The sequence below is a fragment of the Cannabis sativa genome, chromosome 1, assembly GCF_029168945.1.
Source record: "Cannabis sativa cultivar Pink pepper isolate KNU-18-1 chromosome 1, ASM2916894v1, whole genome shotgun sequence".
In the NCBI taxonomy this organism is placed as follows: Eukaryota; Viridiplantae; Streptophyta; class Magnoliopsida; order Rosales; family Cannabaceae; genus Cannabis; species Cannabis sativa.
The window spans coordinates 18,755,445-18,773,795 of NC_083601.1; the positions used below are offsets into that span (position 1 = coordinate 18,755,445).

Here is an 18,351-nt window from a genome sequence, read left to right on the forward strand (position 1 = left end):
CGTATCAAAAAATATGTTATCATATTTTAAAAAATATATATACCAATTAATAGAATAAGTCAATTAATAAAATTGATAAATAAATATCAGTAGATTTATTATTTAATTTTTAGACTTGATAAACATATTTTGTTTTTTCAGAATTTTATAGGAATATTTTATTCAATTAATTAATCAATTAATATTTATGAACTTAATAAAAAAATTAAAAAAAAAATGAGAGAATTAAAGAAAGAAGAGATAATGTTATTTGGAGTAATTTTAGATTGCCACATCACCGCCTTATACTTCTCCCTATTGTATAAAGTTGTTTTCTATCTTTTTTTAATTAAATTAATACCGCTATTATGTATAAAGGAGAAGTATGAGACGGTGACGTGGCGGTCTAAAATCTCTTCAAAACTATTTTTTCCCTCCTTAATTCTCTCATTTTTCTAATATTTTATTAAAGGATAAATTTACAAATTAATATTTTACTATTATTTTAATAAATTTTCTACAAAAATATCTATTTTAAATTAATTATATTTTAAAAAACACATAATAATAAATATAAATTAAATTAATAATATTAAATTTAATAATTATTCAATAATTTATATATATATGTATTCATAATTATATATATGTATGAAGTTTTTTTTTACTTTGCAGTTAATAGGAAAAGTGTTTTTTTTATAGAAAAATTTATTATGAATTGAACAAAAAAAACAGGTGTGAGATTATGTAGAAGAAGAAATAGGTGTGAGATTACGAATCAAATTTTTTCATAATGCATTATTTTTATATTTCAATCATATAAAGTTGGTGTCATCATTGTAGTTTCTATTGATATCCTAAAATTTCTAAATTTAACACTCAATTTATTTGTTAGTTAATCAATAAAATGCCACATGTAAATATAGTATTAGCCAAACTAATAATTCTTTTAGAAAAAATAATTTTAAAAAACAAAAAAATAATTAAAATAAATTCATCTTATTCAAAAAAAAAACAAATTATATACATATTAAATGAAATAAAAATAATTTTTTCCATATTCTTCCAGCCATATTATCTTTACAGATTAACAATAAAACTTTTTTTTTCTAAGGAGATTAACAATAAACTTTAATTCTCGATTCCTATGCTATTTTTCAATGCTATATTTTCATATATTTAAAATTCTTATTCCATAAACTTTCTACTAATATTTTTCAATCAATGAAACAATTGGCGGACCTAAGATTTAAGTTGAGGAGGGGGGGGCGACATTTTTTTTTTATAAGTGAGGGGGTGCGTCTTTTTTTTTTTCTACATTGCATAACATGTTAAAAATTAATGCAAATTTATATTTTAGTATTAAATATAGTATAAAGTAAAAAAAAAAATAACAATAAAAATGTTGGGTTCAATCATTAAGACATTAAATATAAGTATTATTGGTAGAGGTTCAATAAGTAAAATAAAAACACTAAAGTAAACATGCTTTTATTGGAATTAGAACTCAAGACCTCCTTTAGATGCATGAAATGACTTTACCATTATACCAAAACTTATTTTATGTTTATAAATATCACTTTTATTTATAAATATATGTTGTAATTAAATAAAATGCATATATATTTTTTTCTCGATTTTTTTTTAGGGTGGGCGACTGCCCCACCTCGCCTCTATGTGGGTCCGCCCCTGAATGAAACTAAAAAGGTAAATTTGAATTCCTCTATGAAAAATCAAACTTTCAATCCCAATAATCAATAGAAACAACATCAAATTTCAAGTTCTTAAAATCTATAAAAATAAATAAATAAATAAAAACAGATCTCATAAACACAAACTCAAATATTAGAACCCCAGTAAAACACTAAAACTCAAACATTAAAAACACACAATAAAATTCAAACCCACAAGTACTTAACACACACATCAAAATAAAAATTAAACCATAAATATATATTTATATTACTATTTTTTGAATTTCGGTATTTATTAGTAATAAATTTAATATTTTAAGTATTTATGTCACAAATTTTGTAATAGTAAAGTTAAAATTTTAAGATAATTTTATTAAGTAATTATTATTAATTAAAATACATAATTTATTTTTATATATAATTTAAAATATTTTGTATATCTGCCGCGAAGCGCGGGATATTTACTAGTATATATATAAAAGAGAAGTATGAGGCGGTGACGTGACAGTCTAAAATTTCTCTAAAGCTATTTTTTTCTCCTTAATGTTGGAATTTATTTTAGCAAGATCTTAGATCTACTCACAAGTATGTTGTTTAACACCCTAAATATGAACTTTCTAAAACAATAATTAAACACATATAAAGTTAAGAAAACCTTACATTGGTAGCAGCGGAATAATATCTCCTTCCACTCAGATCTCTAACCCTTGTATCCTTTCTGTCGTAGAGCATTATCAAGATCTGAGCCTGAATGTCCTTCTCTTTGTGTGTGATCCTTCACAGTCTTCCAATCTATGATTGAGGTACCACTTGCTGTGTGTGGGCACTACTCTATCACTAAGGTTTCGAAATTGTGAAGAGGAAAAGAGAGAAAGGTATGGTCGGCTATAGAGAGAGAAAGTGGAAGGCTAATTTTTTCTGAAAAAGGCAATCTGAAGAAAACTTGTTGAAAAATTTATTTTTGACTGAGCCATCACTTTCTATTTATAGGCAACTACTAGGTTTAGGTTAGTAATTATTTGGCATTAAAATAATGAAAATATTAATTGGAAAAAGCTTCTCAAGTGGCCGGCCACAGGTGATATTGGGCCTTACTTGGATTTTACAGTTTTCACAATTTTTATTCCTATTTTCTCAAAAACGCCAATTTTCCAATTCTAACCATTTAAATGCCAAAACTAATTATTTAATAACTAAAATAGATTATTAAATAATATTGTCATTTAATGTAATTATTAATTAGACATATATAGTCTCTTAATTAATAAATAAACCTGGAATCTCTTTTCTTTATAATTTCACCCCTGCTTAGTGAAAATTCATAAATTAGACATAGTCTAACTTTAGAATTATAATTGATTAATTACAAATCAATTATTGAGTCTTACAAGCAGTATGGTCTCAACTAGAATGGGGACCATGGATCTATATGCTGAGCTTCCAATAAGTGAACCGAATTTACTAAATAAATCCCTACTTATTAATTCCTTGTTGAATCCACTCTTAGAACTTAGAATTTCACTCTCAGACTTATATAGAGCATTCTATATGTTTCACGATATAGACATGCTATCTCATTTAACCATTGTTATAATCTTAATGTGATCAAAGATCCTCTATATAGATGATTTACATCGAGATAGGATAATTTTACCGTTTTCACCCCCTCAATGTATTTGACCCCTTAAAACACTTAGCTACCTGTAAATGATGTTTTAGTGATCTATGAATTAGTCACTGAAACAAGAGCTCATCCATTTACTTCTATTTAACTAAGCTCGAAGGGAATCATCATTTGACTTCTATACACCAATAAAAGCTATAGATTCAATATTTATGTTCATCCCTCCCACTCAATCATACTATCATGTTCCCAAAATATACGTATCACCCTGATCCAAAAGTAGGCTTAACTAATAAATTAAAGAACATGAATAGTACTCCTGAGTTGAGCCTAAGCATATCAGGATTTAGATTCTTTTAATCTAAGATCAACTATTGATATTGACTTGGAAAGATACAACGGTAAGTTTATAATATCTTAACTAAGTTCAATATCGGTCTAGTCCAATGTATACTTCATACATTCGAAACTAGTATACTTTACCAATGTCCTGGAAAGAACATAACACTTACTCCAAGTGTAAGTATACATCATCGCTGATTATCACATCAGTGTAAATCCAAAACACTGATGAAACAGGGACTAAGTCTTTTGAATCATATAATCACAATCACATTCCACTGTGTTGACAATACTGTAATTGTGAATAAATATATGTTCTGGACTTAACAGATTTTGTGTATATATTTATATTAAACACATTAAACCATAAGCATGTAAAATTTATGCAAACATAAATCACTTCAAATTTCTTAGATTGATAACTAATCAGACTGTAATGGGTTTTATTTAGGGCACAAAACCCAACACTTAATTCTCTCAATTTTTTAATATTTTATTTGAGCATAAATTTACAAATTAATATTTTACTATTATTTTAATAAAGGGATATTGGCGGCTAAACCACTTAAACTTTACGGTTTGTAACACTTAACCACAAAAATTGAATTTTTGGCGGCTAAACTACCTAAACTCTAGTTTCGTTTTGCTCTGCACACCTCCGTCCAAAAATCACAGTTAAGTGCCACGGTGGACTGTCCACGTGTACACACTTGTACACGTGGCAAATTTTTAGTGGTCCCCGTAATATTAGTTTTAAAAATAATTATAAATATTTTAAAAAAAATAAAAAATCAGAATTTTTTTTTCTTTTTTACTTTTTTTTAATTTAAAAAAATTAAAAAAAAAATTTACTTTTTTTTTCTTCTTCTTCTTTTTCTGCCGACCCTCAGCACCCCACTGAGATATCTGGGAGCATGGTCTGAGTTGTGATTTCAATGTATTTTTGGCAATTTATGTTATGTTGAAGGTGGTGTTTAACAGATTTATTAAAAATTGGTGCAATGTGTATTGCTCTTATGCATTGTAGAAGCAATATGGCGGCTAAAAATCAATGATAATAGTCCAGAAGACATAAACCAATTATTCACAATGCTTTTATTAGATTTAGGAGACAAAAATGGCGATACCAAGAAAAGGTGGGTCACTCTACTCCAGGACAGCCTAAGTTGGACCACCACTACATCACCTCCATTAACACAACCTTGCTCACTAGACAACTCCCATCTCAGGGCTTGTCCTTCCAGCTTTGGCCAGAACCCACAACGCTTGTCACGCTCCTCGACGACCACTGCCGTAACCCTAACAAAAGCCCACTCTCCCCAACCCTACGATCGCGCTCATCCGACGGCCCATATCTCCCCCCTCTCAAAATCCTCGAGCTCGGTTCCGGAACCGATTTATTGGGAATCTCCGCGGCTGCGACACTCTATGCTAACGTAACGGTGACTGACCTCCCACACGTTATCCCCAATCTTCAATTCATTGTAGGAGCTGAGGGTCGGCAGAAAAAGAAGGGGTCGGCAGAAAAAGAAGAAGAAAGAAGAAGAAGAAGAAGAAGAAGAAGAAGAAGAAGAAAAGGTAAAGCAAATTAATTTTTTAATTTTTTTAAATTAAAAAAAAAGTAAAAAAGAAAAAAAAATCTAATTTTTAATTTTTTTTTAAAATATTTATAATTATTTTTTAAAACTAATATTACGTGGACCACAAAAACTTGCCACGTGTACAAGTGTGTACACGTGGACAGTCCACCGTGGCACTTAACTGTGATTTTTGGACGGAGGTGTGCAGAGCAAAACGGAACTAGGGTTTAGGTAGTTTAGCCGCCAAAAATTCAGTTTTTGTGGTTAAGTGTTACAAACCGTAAAGTTCAGGTGGTTTAGCCGCCAATATCCCTTTAATAAATTTTCTATAAAAATATCGATCTTAAATTAATTATTTTTTAAAAACCATGTTAACGCGGATTTTTGTTACTAAATTTGAGCCTAATAGTGATAATCTCACACGGAAAAGTAAAAGCTGTAAAATAAAAAGTATGAACACAAAGGATTTTTTACGTGGTTTTGCAGTTAAAATTCTGCATAGTCCACGAGTCAATCTTATTAGATTTCTGATAGTTTCTCAGGGCCTATTTTGTATGATTTTTTCCTCCCCGTTTTGATCTAACCTGCCACTATTTATAATCACATAGTAGGCAATTAATTACAAAGTTGACTGTAATCTTTTTACAATGATTATCCCTCTAAAATCACGGGATCTGATTACATATCACGTTAAGTAAATGTAGTTTTTATTTAAATTTCACACAGCTGTGAATATCCTTCTTTTAATGGGTCAAAATGAACGTGTATTAAATATGTTGTAAGCCATATCGTATTGGAATGTCTCGCTAGAAATAGAGTAGAATTAATCCTGATAGCGAGCTGGAGCTCGTCATATGTCTTTTCAAGGTTGATAATGCTTTTACTTTAAATCTGACAACCGCATTTTCTGGTGGCGAGATGATCTCTTTCGCATGCTTGCCTTCTTACGGCGAGGTAGATGCCTCGCTATTTCTCGCTTTGGTTTCCCATCTGTTATACTTAGTCTGTGTACTGTACATTATACGCTAAGTGTCTCCATTGTCATTATATCTCCTCCACGTAACGAGGTTAGTGCCTCGTCTTGTACACCTGAAGTTACATGGTTTCTCATCGAGGCACAAGGCAACAATTTGTATATTTTTATCTCGCATAAGACTATTCAGTCAGTCGAGTTGTAAACATACTCTGTTAATTATGCTTTTAACGAGTTATTCCATTTCAAGTGTAATTATGATTACGTGTCTGAGTTCTTATTCTTCCCAGCTTGGCACGTGTCTTCTTCTGATGTGCTAACCGAATTTCGGGTATAACAATTGCCCCTTAAAAAGTTCTTTTTTAATAAAAAGTACTTTTAATGATTACAAAAGGTACTTTTAATGATTATAAAAAGTACTTTTGAAAAGACGCATGTCCTCTGATTTTGGCAGTTGTGCGGTTTCGAGGTACATCAGCATTAAATGACCATCTTTTCCACTTCTACTTTGAATTATATATGTCCGTAGGATCAAACTGAGAATAGAAAACAGAGTTTTATGTCCCATTATTTTTTAAACTGATTCTCTCTCTTATTTTTGAATTATAATCAGTTTCTGAGTTATTATATGTTATTTATTTTTTTACTTATTTTATTGTGCAACTGGTTTTTTTTTTTTAATTTATGTATAAGTACTTTTGGAATTGACTTCTTTGTTTGTAAATGTTTATTTATTTATTTATTTTTCTTAATTTTAATAGTTTTCAAATACTTTTTATATTGTTTTATTTTTTTTACAGCCAACATATTTGAATATAGACCCAAACTATGGGTTTGTTAGTAAGTTGCAAAGATCGTGTTGAATCTATTTTCTTTCTCAGTAAGTTTTCGATTTACTTAAAGATCGTGTTGTATTTCATTGGTGTTATTTCACAGCTAGTTCAAAAGAAATCTCTTAAAAATGCACTAGTTTTTGCAATGTGGTATGATTTATAGTACTTTTTTAAAAAAAAATAAAAAATAAAAACCAGTTTCTGAGTAGTTATTTGTTGTATGTTTTTACTCTTTCTTTTTTAGAACCGGTTCTATTTAATTTATGCCTCAATGTTGTTGGAACTTATTCTCTTTTTTTTTTTTTAATTATAACCGATTTAAGTTATTCTATGTTATTTGTTTGTATTCATTATGTTATAGAACTGGTTCTATTTTAATTATAATCGGTTTGAATTATTGCGTGTTACTTGTTTTTATTCATAATGTTATAGAACTGGTTCTATTTTAATTTATAATCTATTTGAGTTATTTTGTATTATTTATTTCTATTTATTATGTTATAGAACCGGTTATATTTTTATTTATATCTGAGACATCTACTTCTATTGACTTTTCCAGTGACTTTTCCAGCGACGGTGAATTTTTCAGTGACTTTTCTGGCGAGAATAACTTTTCTGACACCAGTAACTTTTCTAGTACCGATGACTTTTCCGGCAAAATTTATCAAATCTATTTATTGTTTTTTTCCCTATATTTTTTAACTTTGAGTAATACTTTTTAATATCATATCTTTTTATATTATTATTTATGTCACATAAAAATAAATTCTATTAAAATTTTTCATATTAATTAGAAAAAAACCCTATTATTAAATATATTAGAATTAGTCCCACATTGTTAATGTGTGGAAATAAATTGTGATATATAAGATGAATGAGCTACTCCTCCCATTGCCAATTAGTTTTGGGATAGAACCTCATTCACCTTATCCCCAAATTCTAACATGGTATCAGAGCCACTTGTGATTCGTTGTGAGCCCAAATTTCCACCGGTCCAAAAAGCCGTTTGTGATCTGTTGTGAGCCAAAGTGTCGCCGGTCCAAACAGATACTTCCGCTGTCTCCCCTTTAACCTCCATTTGGGACCTTTCGACCAATGTGTGCCACTTTCCAGTGTTGGGTCTTTGACCTATTTTAAAATCCACAAATTTCCCGACGTGTACACCCACAAATTTCCCGATATTTGGCCTTGTGGGATTCTTTCAAATGTCACGTTCGGCCCTGTGGTTTCTTAAAGGTCGTTCGTTATACACACACTTTCCAGGCCCAAACGTGAGGAGGGTGTATTAGAGTTAGTCCCACATTGCTAATGTGTGGAAATAAATTGTGATATATAAAATGAATGAACTACTCCTCCCATTGCCAATTAGTTTTGGGATAGATACTCATTCACCTTATCCCCAACATAATATATATATAATTATTAATTTCTTTTATTTTACAAAAAAAAAAAAGTAATGAAAAAAGAAAGAAGAAAAAAAAAACACCTTAAGGTATCTTTTACTTGTATTATTTTCACTCTAAGTAAACATTTATTAAAAGATACATAAATTCATTTCATCAAACATTCCTTTTAAACTCTCCCACTCCCACTCCCACTCCCACACATATGGAATCCATGACCTTCTCTATAGGGTATATTTTTCAATAATTTTTAAATATAATATAATTTTTTGTATCATTTAAAATTGGCAAACGTGGAATACACGCGTTTATCCCACAATTGAAAATGTATGGAGAAGAAGAAAGTAGATATATAGTGATGTTAATAAACTTGACATACCAGTATATTTTCATACCTAGCAGCACAAGGCCATTTACTCCCATATTTCCAAAGGCAAATAATTTTTTATATTTTTAAAACAATAATTGTAGAGATGACTCACGGCCGTGGGGTGATCAGCGTGAGTAGCGTAACAACTGTACTGTACACTGCGTTGAAGAAACGTAATATGATACAGGCAATGCAAATCTCTTGAATATCTTCATAAAAAAATCTCTTGCATATATTTATATCGATCTTTAATTTATATAATAACACCCCTAGTATTGTTTGGGTCCAGAATTGTTGCTATCACTAAGCAACTAACAGTCGGCTCACCAACGTCGTTTAACATATTTTTTAAAAATTATTATTATTTTTTTCTCTAGTGGGTTGGTTTCTTTGAAAAAATAATAAAAAATTTAGGGTTGGTTTGATGCCTTTAATAATATATATAGTCACAATGACACTTGAAAAATTGCAATGTGCCCAAATTATTATTGTCAGTGGATAGTGGCGGCTTAGGATTTAAAGTGAGGGGATCATATTTCTTTTTGGTAAGTCAGAGGGAGTAAAACTAAACTTAAAAGAGAAAAAATGTTACAGTAGAATTAGAACCTTGTTATCTAACCTAGCCAATTAATTTAATTATTATATCAAAATTAATATTATGTTTATAAATATTTTTTTTATTACAAATATATTTGTTTTCCTTTTTTTATTTTGAAGGCGACTTCCCCACCTCACTTATACGTCCGTCCGCCCTGCATATATATGAGAGAGTCATCTTTTTGCTACGAATTAAATTAAGAGATATGGAGAAGAAGAAACTAAATAGTGATGTTAACCAACTTCACATAGCAGTATTCCCATGGCTAGCACAAGGCCATTTACTCCCATTTTTCCAAGTCTCCATGTTCTTAGTTCAAAAAGGTCACCGTGTTTCCTTCATCACCACCCCAAAAAACCATACTAGGCTCCCAAAAAATCTAATTCCCTCAAATCTATCCCATCTCATAACCTTCGTTGACCTGCCTTTGCCAACCGTGGACGGCTTACCCGATGGAGCTGAGTCAACTGCCGACTTACCCATTCACAAAGTCCCTTTCCTCAAGAGAGCCTTCGATGGACTCCAACCAAGTTTGACTAAGTTTCTACAAGACTCCGGCCACGACATTACTTGGATCGTCCATGACTTCGCTTGTTACTGGCTACCTCCACTCGCCAATCGACTTGGGATCAAGTTGGTTTTCTTTTCCATATTTAACGCCACCTCGATGGCCTTCGGGTTACCGCCATCGAAAATGGCTAGCGATTACCGCAGCAAACCAGAGGATTACACGGTGGTTCCTAAATGGTGGAAGGATATGCCGTACGAGGTCGCTTTTAAGTTACATGAGATAGAATCTCACTGGGATTGTATGGATTCCGATGTTTCTGATTTTCAAAGGATTAAAGAGGTGGTTCAGGGCTGCCATATCCTCCTCGTCCGAACTTGCCCTGAGTTCGAACCCGAATCACTGAGTCTTCTCAAGACTCTTCACAATAAACCGGTTCTTCCTATTGGGCTGTTGCCGCCATTTGAACCTCGTGAAGATGGAGATCACAATAGATGGGACGCTCTAAAACTGTGGCTAGATTATGAGAATAGAGAGAATAACAGAGGAAAGAAATCAGAGCTGTATTATTATGTATTCTCAATTGAATGTTACAGCTGAAGAAAGAGCTTATATAGCTCTGTAAGACAATTAAACCAGCAAGAAATGTTAGTTGCAGAGCAACTAACTTACAACCGACTCTGACTAAATAACAAACTAATTAACAACTCTAACAGAACCTAACTAACATGTACCAAAGTGTTTCTAAGAGCCCCCCTCAAGATGGAGTGTAAATGTTAATTAAACCCATCTTGGATACAATATTGGAAAAATGAGTAGGCAATAAAGCTTTGGTAAAAATGTCAGCGAGGTTGTGTTGAGAAGAAACATGCATTAGTTTGATGGAGCCATCTTGGACCTTCTCTCGGATGAAGTGGCAGTCAATCTCCACGTGTTTGGTGCGTTCATGATAGACGGGGTTTTCGCTGATGTGAATGGCAGCAGTGTTGTCACAATAGAGTGAAGCGGGAGTGGAGTGGTTGATGCCAAAGTCTTTGAGGAGAGCGAGGATCCATGTGAGTTCGGAAGTGGCATTGGCCATAGCTCGATATTCAGCTTCAGCAGAAGATCGAGAGACGGTTTGTTGTTTTTTTGATTTCCATGATACAAGAGAGCTGCCAAGGAAGAGACAATAACCTGAAATGGATCGCCTTGTGTCTTGGCAAGCCCCCCAATCAGCGTCAGAAAAAAAGGAGATCTGAACGTTTGAGGGTGATAAGCTAGTTTCAGCATATGCTGAAATAGATGGTGTGGTGTTTGAAGGAAAAAACAATCCTTGTCCAGGTGTAGTTTTGAGGTATTGCAAGATGCGATGTGCAGCTTGGACATGGGGGATTCGAGGGCAAGTCAAGTATTGGCTAAGATGATTGACGGCATAAGAGATGTCTGGCCGTGTTATGGTTAAGTATATTAGTTTGCCAATTAGACTTCGAAAAACAGTAGGATCGGGAAGAATGTTTCCTTTGTCCTTACTTAGTTTTAAGTTGGTCTCCATGGGAGTAGAAGCCGGTTTGGCACCTATATATCCCGTGTCTTTGAGTAATTGGATGGTAAATGGTCGTTGGGAGACCGAGATGCCTTGTTTTGTTCTCCCAACTTCAAGGCCAAGGAAGAATCGAATGGTGCCAAGGTCTTTAAGTTTGAACTTGTCGTGAAGATATGTTTTAAAAAAGGAGATGGCATTGTCATTGTTGCTAGCAACGATGATGTCATCCACATATATCAAGATGGCAAGAAAAAAGGTGTTGGTTCGTTTTGTGAATAAAGAGTTATCTGAAAGTGATTGGGAAAAACCATCAGAAATGAGAGTTTGGCTCAATTTGCTAAACCATTGCCTAGAGGCTTGTTTTAGGCCATAGATGCTTTTATTCAATTTGCATACCGTGTTGGGAGGAGCCTTGTAACCCGGGGGAATTTTCATGTAAACTTCCTCATGAAGGTCCCCATGTAGAAAGGCATTGTTGATGTCCAATTGGTGAACATTCCAATTGTTCATTGCTGCAAGGGCTAAAAAAATTTTGAGAGTGTTGAATTTAGCCACGGGAGCATAAGTTTGAGAGTAATCAATGCCATGTCTTTGAGTAAAGCCCTTGGCAACTAGTCGAGCTTTGAACCTTTCAACAGCCCCACTTTCATTATATTTGACTTTGTACACCCACTTGCATCCAATGGCTTTATGGCCAGGGGGTAGTTTAGTGACAACCCAAGTATGGTTTTTTTCAAGGGCATCAGTTTCTTTGTCCATTGCTAATAGCCAATGTTTAAATTGAGATGCCTCAGCATAAGATTGAGGTTCAATTTGGGAATAGGCTGCAAGGACAGCTGCTCGAAAAGTGGGATGTAATTTAATGTAGGATAGGTATTGCTCAATAGGATGAGCGGTTGAAGAGGCATGGCAGACATAGTCTTGCAAGTGTTTTGGCTTGTTTAATGCTCTGCCAGTCCTTGTGGTATTTATGGGAGATGGTTTAGGAGGTATTGAACCATCTGTTGTGGGATGTGGGGAAGTAGGTGCTGGTGTGAGTCCAGCAGGTGGTGGAACGTGTGTGATCTGTGCTGATGCATCAGGTGGTAGTGCAGCAGGTTGTGGTGTGCAACCATCTGCTGGGGTTGATGTTGCATCTGAATTTGATGTGCAACCATCGGCTGGGTGTTGTTTTGGAACCAGGGCTGGTGATAAAACAGCTGCTGGAACATGTGTTGTTGGTAAATCTGGTGTTAAAAAACCAGTGGGAGTGACACGGGGAAGTGTAGGTGACATGCCAACAGTGTGGTGTTGTTGTGAAATGGAATTTTTAGTAGAAAAGGGTAACACCACATCAGTAGGAGCATGAATGTGTTGAGTGATTGGTTTCATGGTGGGAAGGACATTATCAGAAAGGATTTTGTTAACTTCAGATGGGGATGTGAGTGAAAACAATGGAAATATTGTTTCATAAAAAATCACATCTCGTGAAGTGTAGATTTGTTTACTTTCAATGTCAAGAAGGGTATAGGCTTTCATGCCTTGAGGGTAGCCAATGAAAACGGAGGCTCGACTTCTTGGTGTGAATTTATGCCTTTTAGAGGGAAGGGTAGAACCATAGGCTAAACACCCAAAACTTCTAAGATGGTCATATTTGGGGGTTCTGGCCGAGGGATAGAGCCATTGATGAACGAAATCTTGTTCTTGGCAGTCAGGGCCATTGTAATTCCTCGTTTCCATGGTTGATAATTGGGGCCGTTGAGGACTGTGGACACAAGCACAAGGCCGGGGTGATCACCGGTGCTGAGGAAGAAGGGGCTGGAATGATCATCAGCAACTGAACGGGAATGAAGTGCTTGAGTTGTGTTGTCTTCAACAATGGTGGCTGAATCTTGGGGAACCGGATCTGGGTTTTGAGATTGAACCCTAGGTTGTGGATTGCGAGATGGAAAAGCTGAGTGATTTGCAGCAGGGAGATGATCGGAATTGATCTCTGCTGTTTGGGTGTCGACCGTCGATGGATGAGCACCATCTTGAGAACGTGTCGAAGGTCGGGCCATGGAAGCTAAGGGCCGAAAAACGTCTGATACCATATGAGAATAGAGAGAATAACAGAGGAAAGAAATCAGAGCTGTATTATTATGTATTCTCAATTGAATGTTACAGCTGAAGAAAGAGCTTATATAGCTCTGTAAGACAATTAAACCAGCAAGAAATGTTAGTTGCAGAGCAACTAACTTACAACCGACTCTGACTAAATAACAAACTAATTAACAACTCTAACAGAACCTAACTAACATGTACCAAAGTGTTTCTAAGATAGATTGCAGAAAAGACAAGTCCGTAGTTTATATTGCGCTTGGTTCGGAGTTGAGTCTGAGTCAAGAATCGATGCACGAGTTAGATTTTGGGATAGAGAAATCTGGGTTGCCGTTTGTTTGGGTAATTAACAATCGTCCATTGGTAGAAGGAAAATTGGGTTTGGACATAATTCCATCTGGATTCGAAACCCGAGTCTCGGATCGGGGTATGATATGGTGGGGTTGGGCTCCCCAACTGAGAATCTTGGCTCACCCTTCCGTGGGTGGGTTCTTGACTCATTGCGGTTGGAGTTCGGTAATCGAAGGCCTCGGGCTTGGACTGTCGTTGATTCTATTTCCCGGTGGAAGCTCGGATGTGGGGTTAATGGCGAGGTTGCTTCATGGCATGGGAATCGGGTTAGAAATTCCCCGAGATGATAAAAATGGCTCGTTCAGTAGTGAATCTGTGGCTGAGTCGATTCGGCGAGTCATGGTGGAGGAGGAAGGAGAGGCCATCAGAGTTAAGTCACGTCATGACATGAGAGCAATATTTGGCAATGTGGAGGTGCAGAATAAGTACTCAAACGAGTTCGTTGAGTTCCTTGTAAGTTATAGCACTGAGTCAACCCGGTGACTCTTAGTTCGGATCTACTGAGTTACGTATACTAGCATTAGCATAGCATGGTTGTTATTGTTAAAATAAGTTGTGCAATATGTCGTTTTATTTTTGAACTTTTATATCTGGACTGGAGGTATGATTTTGTTCCGCAAACAATATGATTTCTAGTAATGTATAATTGTATAATTAAGGTTGTTTTTCTCTTTTCTTTTCTAAATTAAATACTGCTATTATATTTAATTTTGGCTATAATCAAATAATTATGAAATAAATAAATTGGTCATTATTATTATAATTCTTATAAACATAAATTTAGATTTAAAGTCAACCATGAAATACTATTATCATTATTGAAAATGACAGTAATCATTAAAATTACTCCCTATGTATCATTTACATTTAGGAAAGTTTTACAATATACTAATTGGTGGCAGTTATTTATTGTAAAGTTTGTTGTAGTAGATAAAAATTTGGTGAAAATAGAGTGCACTCATGGAACCTTTAAATAATTAAGCGATTGGTACACGTAGCTTAAGATTACAAGAAATAAATCAATCATAGCTCTAAATATAAATCCCTTTTCTCTCTCTTTCAGCCTCTGCCCTTTTCATTTAAGGTTTTATTTAAGTTGTTGAAACTCTAAAAAATTTAAATTAGAAATCACTTGCGGCAAAGTTGACTCCATAGCTGAAATTCAATCTTGCATCAGCATATGCCCATAAAAAATCCACTTAAAATTAAAATTCTTTGTTTAATAAACAATCCATTGGAAATGATAGCATAGTGTGTTGAAGGAATAAAGGATTAGATATAAATATTTTCTTTTTTTTTTTAAAAGAAAATATGGTAAATCTCTTTATTTGTTTCCTTTTTTGGTATTAGACAACCAAAATTATAAAACAAATTGAATTAATATCCATAAAATTGAACCATACCATAAAAAAAAAAAAAAATCATTAAACAAGAAAGAAGATAAAAGAGAAGTACGAAAAAATAAATTCTGAATGTTAAGAATCATGGGGTTCCATCTCAAAACTAATTGAAATGTTCTCCAATATCCCCTTAAGATATCATGTTGAGAATTATGGGGTTCCATCTCAAAACCAATTGGCAATGAGTGGAGTAGCACATGTTCTTATATATGGCTCAATACTTTTACATTTAATCCATGTGGGACAATTGGTATATTGTAAAACAATATACCAATTGGTATATTGATATATATATATATTGATGATTGGTAAATTAATTTTAGTTATAAAAAATTATTTTTAACTCGAACATATAAAAATTTAGAATAGTAAAATAAAATTTTTAAACTAAAATTCATTTCATAAATGTATATAAAATTAAAAAAATTTACTACAAAGTTAATTATTAAAAAATAAATAATTACTTATATAAATAAATATGTATATAAAAAATTTATTGGGTAAGAAATTTTTCAATCACTCATAAAAAAATAATATTTTTTAGACAAAAGAAAGTAAAATGATAAAACTACTACTTATAACCTACATGGATAACATCTAAACGATTTTTAAATAATGTGGGACTTTTAGTTTATATGTGTAGTGTATTTCTCAAATAAAATAAGAGAATGTGTGATAAAATAGAAAAAATATGAAGAAAAAAAAATAGGTTGCCACCTAAACTCCCTTTGTGCTTTCCTTTATATATATTATTGAAAAAATCCAATTGTCTTAATATTATTCATGCTCTTAAAAATAAAACGCTACAAAACTTCTTAGTTTTTACTTAGGGTATCATTGTTAGAGAAATATTATTATCATCTAATGATTTTTTTGACATTACCATGCATCATTCTCCTAGAATAACTAATGAGGTGTTGTTCATTATTTATATTATTAGGATTGGAAGATGATAATCTTGTCTAGGGATCAAGTATAATTTTTTGTGTTGAAATTCTTGTGTTGGCAATTGTAATTATTCAATAATGTTTATGACACTTTTTTTTCTTCGTTCATTTTTTTTTTTTGTTAAAATTTTCTTCATTGGTTTTGTTCTTATAGATAAATGATTAGTATCAAATATCAGTTCAAATATTAATGAGATTTGTTTTATTTTTATTTTATTATATAAAAATAATATTTTATTATTTTATTAAATATAAATAAAAAGTCACCCATTAATTTCTCATAAACCAAGAATTTAGTTATATAGACACACTTTATGTAGAATAGATATATATATTGATATTGATTATAGTGACATCGTAATAAAAAATAATTATGATTATATACTTTAAATATTTTTAGTCCCGAGATATTTTTTATATATTGGAACTTTATTTGGCACATATGTGAACAAAACCTATGACAAAGTCAAAATATAATTTTTGAATATTGATAACAAATAACCTTACACTAAAATATGATTTTATTTAAAGCATAAAACATTGAAACAACTATAAAAATATCTACCAAAAAATAAACTAATAAGAAAAAAAGATCAAGAAGCATAAACACCAACCTCATTCAGACATGCTAGTCAGTAATCAAATTAAAATCATTTTTGATACCTTGATCAGTAGGAGAAGAATCTTTCACACTTTCAGCACTCTTCCCATCATCTTTAACATCAACATTCACCTCATCCTTCTTTAGATCATTATGAACAGACTCAACATGTCCATTATTTTGTCTGCTCTCAAGTTTATTATGTTCATTTCTTCTTTTGAATTATCCCCACCATCCTCATTCATTTGATCATCTTCTTTTCCATCATTCTTCAATGTATCATCATCTTTTTCAGATTCATCATCCCCATCATCTCCTACTGCCTCTTCTTGAGGCGTTTCGTCATCATTATCTGATGTGCGTAGCACATCATTTGAGATGTTTTGATTTTGACTCATCCCAACATGTGAGCTTTGCCAAATAAATAAAAACCTGCATTAAGATCAAATCAAAATAAATTAAAATATTAAACACATATAAAAAAAAATATAAATACATACTGTTGGATTAAAAATCCTATGTGGACACATATGTATAATGTATATGCTATTATAAAGTATGATACAAAATTAAGTAACCAATTATGTTATGAGTATTAAAAGAGTATTAAATTGTCATGAAAATAATGTGTAGATACCATAAGTTAATTTATAATTTGTTGAGGGGCCAAATTATAAATACCCAAGAGTTATTCTAAGATGATTCTATAAATAGTTAGTGGTCCCCAAGAAACACTAGGTTTCTGTATTCTCTCCTTCCCCATCAGAGAAAATAACTAAGAAAATAGTGTAATCTTGGAAGATCAAAACCTTCTCTGCAAATAGTGTAATCTTGGAAGATCAAAACCTTCTCTGCAATCTCCAACAATGGCTTCAGGTTAGTGCTTAAGCTCATCTTTTATCATCATCTTCTTTTTTAATTTAGCAAAGGTTCCATAAATTTATGATTTAGGATTTTCTATATTAAAGCACTTTTAGGAATATGTTTAGATCTGTTATTTATATATTTCTTAAGTGTTTTACAAACTCTAACAAGTGGTACCAGAGCCACCTTTGTTAAATTCATTGAAGATTGATGATTTTATTTATAAATTTGGGGATTTTAAAAATTAGGGTTTTAATTTTTCTTTGAATAATATTATACCTTAATATTTTCAGCTTTAGTTTTAATGTATATATATATATCGAATCTTTCGTTGATATTCGGTGTGGAAAATTTTGATTTATATATATATATATTTCGTTTGGTGTTATGTATCATTGAATTGAATATATATTTCGATTATGGCTTATAGGTTTATACTAGTTGGAGAAGCACACGTAAGACATGTGCTACAACCATAACTTTGTTTCTAAAAATATTAATTAGGCAAATAAAATTAAGCAATATAATCAACACAATATATCTAGCTTGCTTTACAGTAGGATATATACATTTAAAATATAGTTAATGTTAGAATAGTTTTTTTTTTTTTTGATAAAAAAACAGAATGTTAGAATAGTTTATATATAAATAATAGGGTGATTCTACAATGCACCCCCTTA

The 18,351-nt window shown here is 32.3% G+C and overlaps 1 protein-coding gene across 1 annotated transcript; it reads left to right on the top strand.

The window, feature by feature from the left end:
* Positions 1-9,554: 9,554 nt before the first annotated feature.
* Positions 9,555-14,497, top strand: LOC133031617 (UDP-glycosyltransferase 91C1-like). The gene is made up of 3 exons (XM_061105123.1): positions 9,555-10,427; positions 10,639-10,642; positions 13,739-14,497. The coding sequence occupies exons 1-3, from the start codon at positions 9,602-9,604 to the stop codon at positions 14,340-14,342; spliced, it is 1,434 nt and encodes a 477-aa protein (XP_060961106.1). The 5' UTR covers positions 9,555-9,601; the 3' UTR covers positions 14,343-14,497.
* The last annotated feature ends 3,854 nt before the right edge of the window (positions 14,498-18,351 follow it).

Coding starts and splice junctions, on each gene's coding strand:
- LOC133031617 (XM_061105123.1), top strand. CDS start 9,602: ATGGAGAAGAAGAAACTAAATAGTGATGTTAACCAACTTCACATAGCA.